At 46.7% G+C, this 20,535-nt stretch overlaps 1 protein-coding gene across 1 annotated transcript; it reads left to right on the top strand.

Moving 5' to 3' along the window:
- The first annotated feature begins 4,813 nt into the window (after positions 1-4,813).
- Positions 4,814-18,807, top strand: LOC138351469 (mucin-2-like). Its single transcript, XM_069303297.1, has 3 exons — positions 4,814-4,959; positions 7,224-9,077; positions 18,666-18,807. Exons 1-3 carry the CDS (start codon positions 4,814-4,816, stop codon positions 18,805-18,807), a joined length of 2,142 nt encoding a protein of 713 aa, XP_069159398.1.
- Positions 18,808-20,535: the final 1,728 nt, after the last annotated feature.

Below are 20,535 nucleotides of genomic sequence, written 5' to 3'. Positions count from 1 at the left end.
CTACCTGGTACTCCACCGTACCCTTCCTGCTCTACCTGGTACTCCACCGTACCCTTCCTGCTCTACCTGGTACTCCACCGTACCCTTCCTGCTCTACCAGGTACTCCACCGTACCCTTCCTGCTCTACCTGGTACTCCACCGTACCCTTCCTGCTCTACCTGGTACTCCACCGTACCCTTCCTGCTCTACCAGGTACTCCACCGTACCCTTCCTGCTCTACCAGGTACTCCACAGTACCCTTCCTGCTCTATCAGGTACTCCACAGTACCCTTCCTGCTCTACCAGGTACTCCACCGTACCCTTCCTGCTCTATCAGGTACTCCACAGTACCCTTCCTGCTCTACCAGGTACTCCTAAATTAGCTGTCTGCTTCACTCTTCAAAAGTCCAGTTGCTAAATCACAAGTAATGTCTTTCTGTACGACTTAAACTCGAATATATTCTGATATATATTATAATGAAAATATTGTGAGCGGAAATATGACCTGTAAATCTAGAGAAATGTTGAGGGAATGTGTCCTCACTCCCTTGATGTCTTGCCAGCATCCCATCTGGTCCTCACTCCCTTGATGTCTTGCCAGCATCCCATCTGGTCCTCACTCCCTTGATGTCTGGCCAGCATCCCATCTGGTCCTCACTCCCTTGATGTCTTGCCAGCATCCCATCTGGTCCTCAATCCCTTGATGTCTTGCCAGCATCCCATCTGGTCCTCACTCCCTTGATGTCTGGCCAGCATCCCATCTGGTCCTCACTCCCTTGATGTCTGGCCAGCATCCCATCTGGTCCTCACTCCCTTGATGTCTTGCCAGCATCCCATCTGGTCCTCACTCTCTTGATGTCTTGCCAGCATCCCATCTGGTCCTCACTCCCTTGATGTCTGGCCAGCATCCCATCTGGTCCTCACTCCCTTGATGTCTGGCCAGCATCCCATCTGGTCCTCACTCCCTTGATGTCTGGCCAGCATCCCATCTGGTCCTCACTCCCTTGATGTCTTGCCAGCATCCCATCTGGTCCTCACTATCTTGGTGTCTTGCCAGCATCCCATCTGCAACTACTCATAGAGGCGAAGCCCATTCCCCGCAAGCATTCCAAGGTGAGTACAGGCCCTAACCTTAATTAATCTCTTCTCAAAATTCATACCTGCACCTCTTTACGTTAATCTCCTCTCAGCGTCGCATCTGCTCCGCCTTATCTCAATGTCTTCTCTACATCCCATCTGCACCTCTTTACCTTAATCTGTTCTCAGTCACGTTTAACTGTGGGTCCTCCTTAACCACTCCTTGCGCTTGCCTAGCCGAGGTTAGGTTAAGGTTTGGTTCTGTTTGACTCCTGTTAGGGCCTCGCTCATTTAGGTTAGGTTAGATTTCAAGTCTTGTTAGGGCTTCTTTCGTTAGGTCTCGTGTCGCTCGGCTATAAGTCTCCCGGCGCATTGTAAGTTAGGTTGGGTTGTCTACTGATTCCTATGTCAGGCTCGCTCTTACTAAGTGGACTCTTAGAGAGTTTCCTCTCCTCCACACTATCATGGGTGGGGTTTCTGGGAATCTGTTCCATGCTGGGTGGTCTCCATAGGTCGAGTTAAGGCAATCTTAGAGTCCTGCCAACTTTTCTTTCAGGGGGCTGGCTAGGCCTTGGAAGAACAGCGTGGGTATTATTTTCCTATCCTGTCCAGGTTGTCGTCTTATGGGCTGGAGTAGCTGGTCTCTTCCTTGGGTCTGCAGTCGTCTGCAGGCCTTCTCCATAATCCTGTCCAGATAACCACTCTCTCTGAAAAGTTTCCATAGGTTCTTCAACTGTGGGAGTAGGTCATCCTCTCTGCTGTTTATCCACTTCAGTCTTAGTCCCAGAGAGTACGGTAAAGATTCCTTCACTTCCTGTGGGTGGCTTGAGTCATACCTCAAGTATGTGTGCAGGTTTGTTGGTTTATAATAGGCTGTGGTTTGTAGAGACCTGTGGGTCTTATCTATGTACACTGTGGTGTCTAGAAAAGCGATTGATGAATCGATTTTCTCTGAAGTGATCTTAAGGTTTCCATGGACCGTGTTGGCCAGGTGAAGAACGTCTGTAGGTATCCTTTCCCTTCTTCTATTATTCCAAATATATCGTCAATGTATCTGAAGTAGATTCCTGGCGAGTCTTCTCTTCTCACCCTCTGTTGCTCGGAGGTGATACTGACGAAGATTTCTGCGATCACCACACTGCTCGAAGCCCCTATCGCCGTTCCTTTAGTTTATATTTATGTCGTTCCGTCGACATATAGACAAACCTTATGACATGCAAGGTGTCATGAGGTCTTGCTCTTATGACACAAAAAATGGCCTCTTCCAGCATCTGCCTTGAGGGGTGTCTTGCAAACCCCTGCTTCTCTCAGCTCCCCTATTATTCTATACCTATTCTCGTCGAAGAATTTTGCTACTTCTCTTGCTGACTCCCTTTGTGGTATGCTGCTTGGATAGAGCAAAACCTCATCCATGGAAAACAGCAGAACTCCACTCGACACCGGGCCGCTTATCTCTGCTATCCTCTTTAAGTTGTCAATTGTATCCTTCAGCCTTTCAGAAAGGAGATGTATGAGTGGTTTCAGAAGGGCTGTGCACAACCAATCCATCGGTCTTGTAGGTGCCCGGCATCCATTCAGTACTGGTCTTCCATGCCATGTTAGTGTTTCTCCGTGGATGGCTTTGTGTATTTTCGGCAGCTGATACATGCTCAGAATTACTGACTGGAAACTCATGAAGAAATATCTAGCTGCTGCTTGTAGTAAGCCTCCTTTGCCATCCCAATTTGTTTTCGAAGACTTTCAGTGTTATTCTCCTTCATCTGGTCTGAGCATTCCTTTGCGCCGCTTCTTGGTCCTGTATTTGGCTATACACCACTGTGACCGCCAGCTGTCTCTGCATTTCTGCTTTGTAGTTGTAAATCTTCCAGACTACCACAGCTCCGCTTTTAACCGCAAACTTGATTACTATGTCCTTCCTCTCTTTCAGGTCCGCAAGGGCTCGTCTCTTCTCTGGTTTCAGGTTACAACTCTGTCTCCTCGCTGCCGTCTCCTTCAGGTCACTTTTCAGTTCTAGGATATTCCCTCTCAGTACCACCAGGTTGTAGTTTGACTGCATCTCTGTTCTCCATGGGTGGAGATATGTGTATGAAAGGGATTTGTTAGTGTTTCTTGATGTAATAACTTGCATACCTTGTGTTAGTCCGATTTTACTCCAGGTCCTGTTGATGTCCTTCTCTTGTTTCTCGCTTATTTGGTCGATCATCTGCATACGCTTCTGCATATGCTTTTGTTTTGCTGGTGGCCACAAAACAAAATTTACCCTCTCCCTACTTTTCGTTCTGGGTTAAGGGCACTTCAAGAGACGACTATCTCTCTTAACTGTCCCTCCACTCATTGAATGGTTTTCTGTAGTTGTATCCTCGACCTTCTCCACTGGTCCACTATCATCCTCGGCTTCGTTTTGCTGCCCTCTGTCGGTGTAGCTCCATCTCCAGTATCCATTGGCTCTGTTCTGGTTGTTTCCTTGGTATCTGTTGGGTCGAGCTCCTCCGTTGTGTGGGGCTCTATCCGACCTCCACCTGCTCTCGTCTCGGCCACTCCTGTGAAAATCTCTATCTCTACGTGCAGGCGAGGAGTCACAATAACGTGACTGAAATATGTTGACCAAACCACACACAAGAAAGGGAAGAGACGACGACGTTTCGGTCCGTCCTGGACAATTCTCAAGTCGATTGTGTTGAGGGAAGATTGATGATGAAGATTAAGTCACCCAAAAGGTGGCACGGGCATGAAAAGCCCGTAAGTGGTGGCCCTATTGAGCCATTACCAGTATCAAGAGCTGATACTGGAGTTCTGTGGAGGTGCGACTGCACCCTGCCTGATGGGAGATGTCTCCCGTGTGATGAGGGAAGGAGGCGAAGGCAATAAATAGGCATGAGAGAGGTGAGAAGGAAATGTTAGAGGAAGAAAAAACAAGGCAAAAAGGTATGAAAGGTAGGGTGTAATAAAGGGGATAGTAATAAGAAATTGATTGTAAGAGAAAACAAGGGAAAGAAAAAAAACAGAAAAAAAGAAAAAAAGATAAATGGAAGGGTAAGCTTATGTTAGGTCACATTTGTTAGAAAGTTTAGAACATTTGAGTATATACTGTGAAAGGGAAGAGTCAGCAGCAACAAAGCCAGGACTCAAGTTCATGTTGGGTATGTTGTGTATCAGAGCGGATTCAACAAGACGGCGTCTGTGAAGAGTAGAGGCAGGAAAGATTATTTTGAAGGAAGACCAATCAATAGGATGATTAGAATCCCTAACATAACAGAAGAGAACATTGTTTGTGTCTGCAGACTTTTGTGTTCCTCAAGTCTGTCATTAAGTTTACGGCCAGTTTCACCAAAGTATTGGAGAGGACAAGACGAACAGGAAATAGAGTAGACACCAGCAGCATTAGAAGCAAGAGGAGCAGTGTGAACTAGATTGCTATGAAGTGTGTTAGTTTGTCGAAAGGCGAGCTTCATGTCAAGAGGACGAAAGCTATTAGTAAAAGTTTTGAGTTCAGATATGAAGGGAAGGCAGATCATAGTGCTACTAGTGTTGGAAGTAGGTTTCAGATGAAAGAAATTTCGTTTAGCTTAAGAAAAGGCACAGTTGATAAAATGCAAAGGGTAACCAAGGCAAGAGAAGGATTATTAGATAAAGGCAATTTCAGAATCAAGAAACTGAGGGTCGCTGATGCATAGAGTGTGGAGGAAGAGAGAGATGAGGACATTTTTCTTAGTAGAAGGAGGATGGTAGGAAAAAATGAATGTACATGCATCCACTATGCATGGGTTTGCGGTAGACAGAGAAAGAGAACCCGGACACAGAGCTGTGAATGTGAACGTCAAGGAAATGAAGGAGGAAATTAGATACCCATTCAACTTTGAAATGGATGAACGGAGCCAGATTGTTAAGAGAGGAGAGGAAAGGCTGGTAAAGACTAAGGTCATGAGGCCATAAAGCAAAAATGTCATCAACATAATGAAGTCAGAGAGAGGAACTAGTATCAATCGAAGGAAGAAGAACAGTTTCGAAGTATTCCATGTAGAAATTTGCAAGAACAGGGAAGAGAGGGGAACCCATAGTGACACCGAAAGTGTGAGTGTAATATTTACCGTTCAAAGAGAAAGATTTAGAGTCAACACAGAGTCTAATGAGCTCGAGGAAAACGTCAGTGGGAAGCGGGAGAGGAAGAAGGCCCTCATTCTGTCTAAGGAAAGAGAGAGAACGTCATCGAGGGGGAACATTTATGACCAGAGAGTTGACATCAAGACTAAGCATCTTACAGGAGGGTTGCAGGAGCAGTATTTCTATGAAGTCTTGAGAGTGACGAAGGTGGGCAGGAGAAAAAGTGCCAAGGTAAGGCGTCAGAGTTTTAGCGAGCCAGGAGGCTAGATGATAGCCAACAGAGCCCCTTGAAGAAATGATAAGACGAAGAGGAACACCAAGTTTATGAGTCTTGGGTAGACCATAGAAATAAGGAAGAAAAGGGCAGATGACATGGAAACGTTTAATGATATCGAAGTCAGGAGGACAGAGACTAGAGAGCTGTCTTAGCTTGCGGTTAAAGGAAATTTTAAGGCGATCCAAAGGGTTAGAAGTCAGAGGGACATATGTGTAGCAGTCGGAGAGCAAGACATCTGCTTTCTGGAGGTAGTCCTCACGGTCAAGGACAACCACCGAATTGCCTTTTGTCGGAAGGAAGGATAAGAATAGAGTTGTTAGATTTCAGGGAGGCAAGGGCAAGCTGGAAGCGACGAGTAAGGTGGTGACAACCCTATCTCTTCGGTTGTCTACCTACCTGTTTCTGTCTTGCCTTCCATTTCTGCTTCGGCTTTCGTGTCTGTCTGCCATAGAATCTTTGCTCATTAGGCCTTGTGTCAATTTTGTTGTTCACTGGCCCTACTGGTCTCTCATATGTTCTCGGACGGGGTTGGGTTACCCATGGTCCTGACCTTCTCCTCTCCCGCCCGATCTCTGTCTTCTCGTTGTGGGAGAGGTCTGAGGGCCGTTGATTCTGCTTGTAACATTACTGACCTAGGTTCCTCTTGCTGTCGTCCAGGGGCCTCGGTTTGCGCTTTCGGAGCTACCTGCAGTGCTTTGCTGACTGCTTCTTTCAGTTATTTTACTGTTCCCCTCTCGTGGGTTGGATACAAACTCTTCGTTGCGTTGGATCGCCTTACTTGACTTCATCATCATTCTACCACCGTAATTCTTCCGGTATCCCCCGAGTTTCGGGTGGGATCTCCTTCTGTATCCTTCCCAGAGAACTCTCCCAATCTGTCTAGTTCCATCCATGCAAGAGGAGTTGGCCAACTATTAACTCTATTTTATCCGCCTTTCTTGTGTGGGATGCTTTTAGGAAGAGAGTATTTGTTGCCATGGGTATTTTAGCCATCTTCAGGTTCATATCATTGATGCATTTATCCGGTACTGGTAGTATCTTGATCTGCGGAAAAAGTCTGTCCCTCAATGTCTTCTCAGAATCCCATCTGCCCCTCCTTATCTTAATATCTATTAGTATCTGTCTGCACCTCCTTCCCTTTATCTCTTCTCAGCATTATAACCGCACCGCCTTTAATCTCTCTCCAGCCCCTCACATTTATCATTGCCATCCCTCCTCTCTACCCTCCTCTTCCCGGTTTCTCTACCCTCTAATTCTTTTTCATTTTGTTTTCTTCATCTTTTACCAACTTCATTTCTCCTCTTCTCCATGCCCTTTTATATTTCTCTCCTCACCTCTTTGGCCTCTTCTCTTCTTTCAGCTTTCACCGTCTCTTTCTCTGCTTCATCTTTTTGTGTGCTCTAAGACTTTCTCCCTCTCTTGTGTCTGCTCTTCACCTCAGTATTCCTGGCACCTTTGTACAAAATCTGAACATCTCTCGTTGATATTTCATCCAAGACAGTTTTCTCTTCTTCAGTTCTCTCAATCCTCCTCCTCCTCCTCCTCCTCCTCCTCCTCCTCCTCGTTGCCCTAGACTTTCCATCTCTCTAGTCATCGCTTCCAATTCCTCCCCCCCCTACCCCCCTACCCCCTACCCCCCTCCCCCCCCCTACCCCCTCCCCCCCCTCCCCCCTCCCCCCCCCTCCCCCCTCCCCCCTCCAGCTGCGTCTCCCCCAGCAGGAGGCGATAAATAAGGCGAGCAGGCAGGGCTGCGGATCCCTTAAACCAACACGACTTGGCCTCCCCCAGGCGCCTGGCTTACGTTCCAACCTCCAGCTTTACCGCCACGCCCACACTCACGCCCACACTCACGCCCACACTCACGCCCACACTCACGACCACACTCACGACCATAGTCACGCCCACACTCACGCCCACATTCACGCCCACAGTCACGCCCTCACTCACGCCCACAATCACGACCATAGTCACGCCCACACTCACGCCCACACTCACGCCCACACTCACGCCCACACTCACGCCCATAGTCACGCCCACAGTCACGCTCACACTCACGACCACACTCACGACCATAGTCACGCCCACACTCACGCCCACACTCACGCCCACACTCACGCCCATAGTCACACCCACAGTCACGCTCACACTCACGCCCACACTCACGACCATAGTCACGCCCACACTCACGCCCACATTCACGCCCACACTCAGCCCACAGTCACGCCCACACTCACGCCCACATTCACGCCCACACTCAGCCCACAGTCACGCCCACACTCACGCCCACGCTCACGACCATAGTCACGCCCACACTCACGCCCACACTCACGCCCACACTCACGACCATAGTCACGCCCACACTCACGCCCACATTCACGCCCACACTCAGCCCACAGTCACGCCCACACTCACGCCCATACTCACGACCATAGTCACGCCCACACTCACGCCCACAGTCACGCCCACACTCGTGCCCACACTCACGACCACACTCACGACCATAGTCACGCCCACACTCACGACCATAGTCACGCCCACACTCACGACCATAGTCACGCCCACACTCACGACCATAGTCACGCCCACACTCACACCCACACTCACGCCCGCATTCACGCCAACAGTCACGCCCACACTCACGCCCACAGTCACGCCCACAGTCACCCCCATAGTCACGCCCACCGTCACGCCCTCACTCACGCCCACAGTCACGCCCACACTTACGCCCACAGTCACGCCCACAGTCACCCCCCATAGTCACGCCAACCGTCACGCCCTCACTCACGCCCACAGTCACGCCCACACTTACGCCCTCACTCACGCCCACAGTCACCCCCCCACACTCACGCCCACAGTCACGCCCACAGTCACGCCCACACTCACCCCCACAGTCACGTCGTCATTCACGCCCACAGTCAGGCCCACACTCACGCTCACACTCACCCCTCACTCACGCCCACAGTCACTCCCACAGTCACGCTCACACTCACGCCCACACTCACACCCACAGTCACTCCCACAGTCACGCTCACACTCACCCCTCACTCACGCCCACACTCACACCCACAGTCACTCCCACAGTCACGCTCACACTCACCCCTCACTCACGCCCACACTCACACCCACAGTCACTCCCATATTCACGTTCATACTCACGCCAACAGTCACGCCCACAACACCTACACCCACGCCCACAACACCTAGACCCACGCCCACAACACCTAGACCCACGCCCACAACACCTACATCCTCGCCCACAACACCTACATCCTCGCCCACAACACCTACACCCTCGCTCACAACACCTACATCCTCGCCCACAACACCTACACCCACGCCCACAACACCCACGCCTTCGCCCACAACACCTACACCCACAACACCCACGCCCACAACACCTACACCCACAGCACCCACGCCCACAACACCTACACCCACGCCCACAACACCCACGCCTTCGCCCACAACACCTACACCCACAACACCCACGCCCACAACACCTACACCCACGCCCACAACACCTACACCCACAACACCCACGCCCACAACACCTACACCCTCGCGCACAACACCTACGCCCACAACACCTACACCCACAACACCTACACCCACAACTCCCACGCCCACAACACCTACACCCACGCCCACAACACCCTCGCCCACAACACCTACACCCACGCCCACAACACCCACGCCCACAACACCTACACCCACAACACCCACGCCCACAACACCTACACCCTCGCGCACAACACCTACGCCCACAACACCTACACCCACAACACCTACACCCACAACTCCCACGCCCACAACACCTACACCCACGCCCACAACACCTACATCCACGCCCACAACACTCACGCCCACAACACCTACACCCTCGCGCACAACACTCACGCCCACAACACCTACACCCACAACACCCACGCCCACAACACCTACACCCTCGCGCACAACACCCACGCCCACAACACCCACGCCCACAACACCTACATCCACGCCCACAACACCTACACCCTCGCGCACAACACCCACGCCCACAACACCTACACCCTCGCGCACAACACCCACGCCCACAACACCTACACCCTCGCGCACAACACTCACGCCCACAACACCTACACCCACAACACCCACGCCCACAACACCTACACCCACGCCCACAACACCCACGCCCACAACACCCACGCCCACAACACCTACACCCTCGCGCACAACACTCACGCCCACAACACCTACACCCACAACACCCACGCCCACAACACCTACACCCTCGCGCACAACACTCACGCCCACAACACCTACACCCACAACACCCACGCCCACAACACCTACACCCACAACACCCACAACACCCTCGCCCACAACACCCACGCCCACAACACCTACACCCACAACACCCACGCCCACAACACCTACACCCACAACACCCACAACACCCACGCCCACAACACCTACACCCACAACACCCACAACACCCTCGCCCACAACACCCACGCCCACAACACCTACACCCACAACACCCACGCCCACAACACCTACACCCACAACACCCACAACACCCACGCCCACAACACCTACACCCACGCCCACAACACCCTCGCCCACAACACCTACATCCACGCCCACAACACCCACGCCCACAACACCTACACCCACAACACCCACGCCCACAACACCTACACCCTCGCGCACAACACCTACGCCCACAACACCTACACCCACAACACCTACACCCACAACTCCCACGCCCACAACACCTACACCCACGCCCACAACACCTACATCCACGCCCACAACACTCACGCCCACAACACCTACACCCTCGCGCACAACACTCACGCCCACAACACCTACACCCACAACACCCACGCCCACAACACCTACACCCTCGCGCACAACACTCACGCCCACAACACCCACGCCCACAACACCTACATCCACGCCCACAACACCTACACCCTCGCGCACAACACCCACGCCCACAACACCTACACCCTCGCGCACAACACCCACGCCCACAACACCTACACCCTCGCGCACAACACTCACGCCCACAACACCTACACCCACAACACCCACGCCCACAACACCTACACCCACGCCCACAACACCCACGCCCACAACACCCACGCCCACAACACCTACACCCTCGCGCACAACACTCACGCCCACAACACCTACACCCACAACACCCACGCCCACAACACCTACACCCTCGCGCACAACACTCACGCCCACAACACCTACACCCACAACACCCACGCCCACAACACCTACACCCACAACACCCACAACACCCTCGCCCACAACACCCACGCCCACAACACCTACACCCACAACACCCACGCCCACAACACCTACACCCACAACACCCACAACACCCACGCCCACAACACCTACACCCACAACACCCACAACACCCTCGCCCACAACACCCACGCCCACAACACCTACACCCACAACACCCACGCCCACAACACCTACACCCACAACACCCACAACACCCACGCCCACAACACCTACACCCACGCCCACAACACCTACACCCACAACACCCACAACACCCACGCCCACAACACCCACGCCCACAACACCTACACCAACCACCTTCCCCACATAACACCCATATTACGCTTCTCTATAATCATTTATAATTATACCTGATTATTTATCAAATAGCGAGACCTCAGTTATCATGGTAATGTTCGAGGGTTAATGTGGTTTAAACACTCATTTAACATTCCTGGACATTGAGGCAGTGATGAATCTTGTCAACTGGTTAAGATATTCATGCGTTCACACTAAGATGTTCATGCGTTCACAGTATGACGTTATTGCGTTCACAGTAAGATGTGATTGCGTTCAAAGATGTTATTGTGTTCACTTTAAGATGTTCATGCATTCACAATAAGACGTGCATGCGTTCACAGTAAGACGTGCATGCGTTCACAGTAAGACGTGCATGCGTTCACAGTAAGACGTGCATGCGTTCACAGTAAGACGTGCATGCGTTCACAGTAAGACGTGCATGCGTTCACAGTAAGACGTGCATGCGTTCACAGTTAGGCGTGCATGCGTTCATAGTAAGACGTGCATGCGTTCACAGTAAGACGTGCATGCGTTCACAGTAAGACGTGCATGCGTTCACAGTAAGACGTGCATGCGTTCACAGTAAGACGTGCATGCGTTCACAGTAAGACGTGCATGCGTTCACAGTAAGACGTGCATGCGTTCACAGTAAGACGTGCATGCGTTCACAGTAAGACGTGCAAGCGTTCACATTAAACGCACCTGTCTGAGCATAGATGGTAGAGTTCAAGATCCTCGGCTGCGGCGGATTTCCTATCAATGGACGAAAGTAATAATTTAATGAATAATTTTCCGATATCCAACAAGGGGACACAACACTGGTGTTGTTACAATCTTGCAAAGCCACTAATAGTAGTGTTATGAGAACCGTATTGACTGGTTGTTAACCTCACTCTCAGCAGTCGACAACAAACTCTTCACATATGCCCGAAATGTTGTGCGTATTAGTGGCTAAAGGCCGGGTAAATACTAACTCTGTCTTGAAATCCAACATATTGCTTGTAACTCATTTGGAACCTATGTACTTTTACCTCAATAAATTATCATAATTATTATAATTACTAGCAGTACCCGGCCACGCGTTGCTGTGGCTCAGCAACGCGCGGCCGGGTGCTCATGTGCGTTGCTGAGCCACAGCAACCTTCCCTGTACCCCAGTCCTCCTTACCATTTCCCCCTCACCTGTCTCCTCGGCCTCCCCACCATTCCCTAATCTACCGTCCCTTCATCCTCCCCAACATTCCCCACTCCACCATCCCCTCCCCCTTCCCACTATGCCCCACTCTGCTGTCCCTTTGTCCTCCCCAACATCCTCTATTCCCCCATCCCCTCGTCCCTACCATTCCAAACTTCCCCGTCCTCTCGTTCTTCCTCACCATTACCCCCCTCCCCTGTCCCCTCGTCCTACCCACCATCTTTCACTTCCATCCACTCGGCCTCCCCACCATTCCCCACTCCCTCGTCTGAAGCCTTCCCAAATGGTCTGATGTTCCCATCAGAAAATTGGGAACATCAAGTAATCTGATGTTCCCATCACTGAAATAAGAAAAACAGTTAAAAAATTAAATGAAAATATGAAAAAAACAAAAACTATACTCACTAAATGAACTGTATGGTAAACAACACAGCTCAATTCCAACGCAATTCACACAAAATAATTGAATCAAAATGAAAATAAATCAAAATCTATAAAAATTCAATTTATCATTACAATCAGAAACATTGAAATGAAATTGTAACATATTATAATAGCATGTGTGTTGCTCTTACATGCAACAGATGGCGCTGTTTTTCAAGAAAAGCATGTGTTTACCTGTCACAGGTGTGGCATCTATACTTATACTTACGAAATGAACGGTATGGTAAACAACACAGCTCAGTTCCAAGACAATGTCACACAAAATAATTCAATAAAAAATAAAATCAATCGAAATCTATGAAAGTTAAATTTATCAATGCAATCGGAAACATTGATATGGAACTTGTGATGTATTTAGTATAGCGTGCATGTTGCTATTATGTGCAACAGATGGCGCTGTTTTTCAAAAACTCATGTTTTTACCTGTCACAGGGGTGGCATCTATATAGTAGGTATATGAAAACATGCGCCTATTCGAATGCAATGTTGTGTCAAAATTTCAAAGCAATCGGTGAAGAACTTTCAGAGAATACCGCGTGTCTTGCTCTTACGTCCAACAGATGGCACTGTTTTTCAAAAAAGCATGTTTTTTCCTGTCACAGGTGTGAGGCATGTATACAGTGGATATGTAAAAAGACGCGCCTATACGAATGCAACGTTGTGTCAAAATTTCAAAGTAATCGGTAAAGGGGGTCGAAGATTTCCCTCACATGAAAAACACAGTTTATCAGAAAATGAATGTTTTTTTCCCTCACAGAGCTGACATCAATATAGTATGTATATAAAAACCTGCTCGGATGCGACTGGAACATTGTGAGAAAATTTCAAAGAAATCGGTAAAGAATTTTCGGAGATCGCGATTTTTGAACAAACGAACATTTCCATTTTTTATTTATATAGAAGATTACTAGCTGTACCCGGCCACGCATTGCTGTGGCTCGTATGTGTGTTTTTGAGCCACAGCAACCTTTCCCTTGTCTCCCAGTCCTCCCCACCATTCCCCCCTCCCCCATCCCCTCGTCCTCCCAACCATTCCCCATTCCCCCGTCCCCTCGTCCTCCTCACCATTTTCTCCCTCCCCCGTCCCCTCGTCCTCCCCACCATTTTCTCCCTCCTCCATCCCTTGTGTCCTCCCCACCTTCCCCCACTCCACCGTCCCCTCGTCCTTCTAACCATTCCCCACTTCACCATGTCCTCATGTTCTCCTCCATCTCCCACTCCCCCCGTTCCCCCGGCCTCCCTATCATTCCCCTCTTCCCTGTTTCCTCGTCTTCCACACCATCCCCCACTCTCCTGTCTCCTTGTCCTTCCCTTCATTCTCCATTCCCCTGTCCCCTCGTCCCCACCATCCCCAACTCCCCCGTCCCCTCGTCCTCCCCACCATTACCTCCTCCCTTGTCCCGTCGTCCTCAGTACCATCCCCCCCTTCCATCCCCTTGTCCTCCCCACTATTCCCCACTCCCTCGTCCGATACATTGATCTGATGTTCCCATCACTGAAGTATAAGAAAAATGACTAAAAAACGAAATGAAACACAATGAAGAAATAAAAAAAACTATTCTCACGAAAAGAACGGTATGGTAAACAACAAAGCTCAATTCTAACCCAGTGTCACAAAATAATTAAATCAAAATGAAAATAATTTGAAATCTATGAAAATTCAATTTATCAATGAAATTGGAAATATTGAAATGGAATCGTAACATATTTAGTATAGCGCGAGTTGTTCTTACGGGCAACAGATGACGCAGTTTTTCAAAAATGCATGCTATTACTGTCCCAGGTGTGAAGCATCGATACTTATACTCACAAAATGAACGGTATGGTAAACAACACAGCTAAATTCCAACGCAATATCACACAAAATAATTAAATCAAAATTAAAATAAATCAAAATATATGAAAATTTTATTTGTCAACGCAATCGGAAAGATTGAAATGGAATCATAACATATTTATTATAGTCTGTATGGCTCTTACGTGCAACAGATGGCACTGTTTCTTAAAAAGGAAGAATGTTTTTACCTTTTACAAGTGTGGCATCTATACTAATACTTACGAAATGAACGGTGTGGTAAACAACACAGCTCAATTCCAACACAATGTCACATAAAATAATTAAACCAAAATTAAAATAAATCGAAATCTATGAAAATTCAATTTATTAATGCAATCGGAAACATTAAAGTGGAAATCATAACATATTTAGTATAGCATGTGTGTGTTGCTATTACATTCAACAGATGGCACTGTTTTTTTTCTTTAAATTATGTTTTTACCTGTCACAGGTGTGGCATCTACATAGTAGGCATATAAAAACGCGCGCATATACGAATGGAACGTCGTTTCAGAATTTCAAAGCAATCAGTGAAGAACTTTGGGAGATAGCACTGTGTGTTGCTCTTAAGTCCAAAAGATTGTGCTGTTTATCAAAACATGTTTTTTCCCCATCACAGGTGAGGCATGTATATAGTAGATATATAAAAAGACGCGCCTATTCAAATGCAACGTTGTGTCAAAATTTCAAAGCAATCGGTAAAGAGGTTTCGAAGATTTCTCTCACATGAAAAACACATGAAAAACAGTTTTTCAAAAAAACATGTTTTTTTCATCACAGACATGACATTAATATAATATGTATATAAAAACCCTCTCTGATGTGAATGGAACATTGTGTGAAAATTTCAAAGCTATCGGTGAAAAACTTTCGGAGATTAGCGATTTTGAACAAACGAACATTTACATTTTTATTTATATAGATTACTAGCAGTACCTGGCCACGCGCTGCTGTGGCTCAGCAACCTTCCCTGTCCCCCAGACCTCCCCATCATTCTCCCTTCCCTTGTCCCCTCGTCCTCCCCACCATCTTTCACTTCCATCCTCTCGTCATCCCCACCATTCCCCACTCCTTCGTTCGATGCCTTCCCAAATGGTCTGATGTTCCCATCACTGAAATAAGAAAAACAGTTAAAAAAATGAAGTGAAAATATAAAAAAAATAAAAAATAAACTATACTCACAAAATGAACTGTATGGTAAACAACACAGCTCAATTCCAACGCAATTCACACAAAATAATTAAATTAAAATGAAAATAAATCAAAATCTATAAAAATTCAATTTATCAATGCAATCAGAAACATTGAAATGGAATTGTAACATATTTAGTACAGCATGTGTTTTACTCTAACATGAAACAGATGGCGCTGTTTATCAAGAAAAGCATAGTTTTACCTGTCACAGTTGTGGCATCTATACTCATTCTTACGAAATGAACGGTATGGTAAACAACACAGCTCAATTCCAACACAATGTCACAAAATAATTCAATAAAAAATAAATCGAAATCTATGAAAATATAATTTGTCATTGCAATCGGAAACATTGAAATGGAATTCAAGACATAGTATAGTGTGCATGTTGCCATTATGTGCAACAGATGGCGCTGTTTTTCAAAAACTCATGTTTTTATCTGTCACAGGAGTGACATCTATATAGGAGGTATATAAAAAGACACACCTATTCGAATGCAACGTTGTGTCATAATTTCAAAGTAATCAGCGAAGAAATTTCAGAGATTACAGCATGTGTTGCTCTTACATCCAACAGATGGCACTGTTTTTAAAAAAAGCATGCTTCTTTCCTGTCTCCTGTGAGGTATGTACATATAGTAAATTTATAAAAAGACGTGTCTATTCGAATGAAAGGGTGTGTCAAAGTTTCAAAGCAATCGGTAAAGAGGTTGCGATGATTTCCTTCGTATAAAAAACATGAAAAACACAGTTTTCAGAAAAAGCATATTTTTTTTTACCATCACAGACGTGACATCTATATAGTATGTATATAAAAACCTGCTCGGATGCGAATGGAACGTTGTGTGAAAATTTCAAAGCAATCCGGAAAGAACTTTCGGAGATTAGCGGTTATGCACAAACGAACATTTCCATTTTTATTTATATAGATGATTATTATCGTGTGCTCGGATGCCTTAGTCTTAGAATTTGAGTAAACTAAAGGAAGAACCAAATAGTTTCTGGTATATTCCAAGGAGTTCCGAAGTCACTCGCAGTCACCTGTGTACGTGTTTGCTGAAGTGTCACTCGCAGTCATTTGTATACGTGTTGACATTAGGGTCACTCACAGTCCCCTGTGTACGTGTCTCTCACAGTCCCCTGTGTACGTGTCTCTCACAGTCCCCTGTGTACGTGTCTCTCACAGTCCCCTGTGTACGTGTCTCTCACAGTCGCCTGTGCACGTGTTTGTGTATGTGTTGTTGGGATCGAACTACTGAGTCAGGAGTTGACCCAACACGTTTTACCATCAAGCACGGTGTAATATTTATGTATCATTTATGGATAAAGTTGTCGTCGTGAGATTTCACCATTTAGTATGGCATGGTCAGGTGTCCTCCCAGCCTGGCCTATCGTCAGGTGAATGTCATATGAACGTCATATGAATGCATCACTAGAGACTTTAAATTATCTATATTAATCACAAATGTGCACTATGTACAATATGTACAGATATATATAAGTTGCGTCATGAATTACGAATACATTATTCTCTACAGGCAGTCACAATGTTTCACACAACACCAATAGTTCATCAGACTATTCCGTCTTAATTCTAAGTCAGAACTCTGCTATTCTCAGGAGATACATAAAACTACGATATAATACACTTTTACAGAGTAGGGGTAAGACTGGAATCACATCCGTCGACGTCAACTAGTAAGGCCGTCATGTCGACGGGGTGGAGTGAATAGAGTACTGTCTGCTCCAGTTTCTGCAGGCGCTCATTGCCTTGTACGGCGACTCTGATTGGCCATCAGAATTCCCACCACCGGACGAGCCGTGCCGCGCTGGTTAAACAACCCACACTCTCGTTGACCTCGTTCTTCCTGCAATAATAATAATATATACATGAACGCTTTGTAATTTACTTTGTATATCCAATTGCCAGAGGGATGGCACTTTTTAGATCTGACGAATTAACCCTTCTGTCGCTTCCTTTATGTAACACTCCTCCCCTCCTTAATTAAGTGTTAATTCGGAGCATCAAAACTTAAAATTTTCTTCAATGAATGTAATAATTTTCATTCCTCGTCCATCATGTTATCCAACGTGTCTCACCTGACATACCTATTCATGGGTAGATATAGTTTAGTACCTACTAACTATGGTCCTTCGACGTACAGGGTCTCCTCTGTCTCTCCGGCTGCTGCAGACAGCGGGAGAGACAGTACTAAAATCTGTTCTAAAATACAAATAGCTTTCATACAAGTATGTACAAGATGCAGAGGTATCCCTAAGTATCTCTAAGACACCGCTTTTCTATGAGTGGCTCATGTATAATTAATTTCATTAGGTTTATTTTTCACCTACACATCATCACTTCATTATTATTTTTTGTTTTTTTTCAGGACATTTATTTCACACTTTTTCTACCGCTTCTTTTATGACTAGTTTCGGGATAACGCATTGGCAATAACGTTTTCTTTTCCTTTAAAATGCAATATATTTAGGTTATACTCTTGCAAGACCAGAGCCCACCTAGTCAGGCGCTGGTTGGAATTCCTCATTTGTATAAAAATATGAGGGGAGGTTATGATCAGTAAACACAGTGCCAGATCCTTTGCTCCAGCCCGTCCTCCAAACAAAGACCCAAAAGTGATTCCATTCACCTGCCAAACCCACTGTTTATGAATGAAAAACGGTTTATACATGACTCACAACTGATGAAGGTCGAACACTTCCGAAACAAGTGCCTCACTGAAGAACTTTGTTCGAACCACACTGTGGTTCGAACAAAAATGGAAGCAGTCACTCCTGTGGCTGCCCCTAAACTCATATACGGATGCCTGTCTTTACTCACGGCGACTGACACCACTCTCTTGCCTTGCGTACACTCCCTACTTATGTGTCCAGGCTTGTTACATGCATAACATCTTATCTGAGATGTGAATCCTCTTCCTCGAGAACTGCCTTGTTCATTGTAATAGGTTCTACCACGTCTCCATTATCCTGCACATCGGCTTCTGGATGTTAGGGTACTTCCTCCCTGACCTATGGTTGAACTGGGCTGACCTTCGTATGTGTCACTTCCCGGCGGAGGATATTCCACATACCCTTGAAATTGCTTAGTCTTCTGCTGACCACCATATCCACGACGATCTCCATCATTCCATGTATACTTGACCTTTTGCTTTATTTTCCTTTAAACTCTTGTAGGCTTCAGTAATCATGTCAGCTTTGTCCGCTGCTTCTATTACATTCTTTATACCAGCTTCTAGAACCTTCAACCTGGTTTCTGGATGCATGAGTTCTAAGAATTTTTTCATTAACATCAATTGTCGTAATTCTTCAAAAGTTTCTACGTTCACAGAACCGATCCACCTCTGAAATCGACGTTCCAAATCTCTGGCAGTTTCAGCAAATGTGCTACCTGGCATCTACACCATTTCTCTAAATGGCTTTTGGTATGCTTCACGTGTTAGTAGAAATGACCTCAACACACTGTTTTTTACTGTCCAGTAGTTTCTACATTCCTCCAGGGAGAAGTGTGCATATGCTTCTGGTACAGCACCAGTCAGTCTTGTCTGTGCTAGTTGTGCCCACTCTTCCTGGGGCCACCACTTCAGACTGGCGACTTTTTCGAGGTTCCGAAAAAGGATTCAGACTCCTCTGGGCAAAATTGCGGAACGTCTTTTTCTCGCGCCTTACGAGCGTTAAAGGCACAGATGTACCAGCCGCGCTCCATCCTCGAGTAGCAACAAATTTGTTTGCTTCAATTTCCATTTGTTTAGTCTTTTCTTTCTTTAATTCTAAACGCGTTGTTTCCTCAAGTCGCATCCTCTCGTCCTCTTGTTCAAGCCTCATTTTCTCTTGCTCTTTGTCTGTCTCAAGTCATAGTCTCTCGTTATCTTGTTCTAGTCTCATTCTCTCTTGCTCTTGTTCAAGTTTTAATATATCCAATTGAAACTGTCTCTCTTCACGCTGGAGTTGTGCTTCTAATTTTAAACGTTTTAGTTCATGCCCCAGACTTCCTGTGGAGATACTATCTCCACAGGAAATAGTAACCCATATCCCATAGTGGTCGGCGATTTGCTTTATCTGTTCCTTCGTACAGCTCTCCAAAACCGATGGGTCTTCCTTACTACTAAACTCGTGAACGCGATCCATGATGAACACTTTACCTGGATGACTAGCAATGGTCTTCTTGAATACTATAGGTATTTATTGAGTGTGTGTCTTGTTCACTGTCCCGGACAGGCCCCCATATATGTTGGGACCGAAGTACCGGGTCAGGAGTTGACCCAACACATTTTACCATCAAGCATGGTATGAAATTTATGTATCGTTTATGGATCAAGTTGTCGTCATGAGGTTTAACCACTTAGTATGGCATGGTCAGGTGTTCTCCCAGCCTGGCCTATCGTCAGGTGCGACACACTTCACTAACTGGATGCTCACTTATTATGTCCACGAATTAAAACACTTGGACATGAATGTATCACCAGTGACTTTAAATTATCTATATTAACCCCAAATGTACACTATGTATAATATGTTCAGATATATATAAGTTGTCGGAAATTTCCGACACCCCAAATATTTACCCCCCCCCCCCTAGTACGACAAAGTAAACTTACTGTGCTAGGAAATCAAATTTACTACTCTACTAACCAGTAGAACTCTACTAACTCTAGCTCTAACTTAGTAGAACTCTACTAACCAGTACAACCAAATTCTCACTAGTATCGATGCCGTTATTGCATCAGCCACTCGACTCCTATGTGAATAAACTATGTATATATTTATCAATCGAATTAAACCTAGTCTAACCTTGTTGAATTTATTAGGGAATATAGA

Source organism: Procambarus clarkii, chromosome 49, assembly GCF_040958095.1.
Source record: "Procambarus clarkii isolate CNS0578487 chromosome 49, FALCON_Pclarkii_2.0, whole genome shotgun sequence".
In the NCBI taxonomy this organism is placed as follows: domain Eukaryota; kingdom Metazoa; phylum Arthropoda; class Malacostraca; order Decapoda; family Cambaridae; genus Procambarus; species Procambarus clarkii.
Note: the sequence above shows the minus strand (reverse complement) of the source record. Positions and strands in the feature narration are given on the sequence as shown.

Excerpts from the sequence above, each read along its gene's own strand:
- LOC138351469 (XM_069303297.1), top strand. The coding sequence starts at position 4,814 with ATGCATGGGTTTGCGGTAGACAGAGAAAGAGAACCCGGACACAGAGCT. Across the intron at positions 4,960-7,223 it reads GTTAAGAGAGGAGAGGAAAG|GCGCCTGGCTTACGTTCCAA; the intron begins GCTGGTAAAGAC and ends GGCCTCCCCCAG. Across the intron at positions 9,078-18,665 it reads CCCACAACACCTACACCCAC|GTTCTACCACGTCTCCATTA; the intron begins GCCCACAACACC and ends TCATTGTAATAG.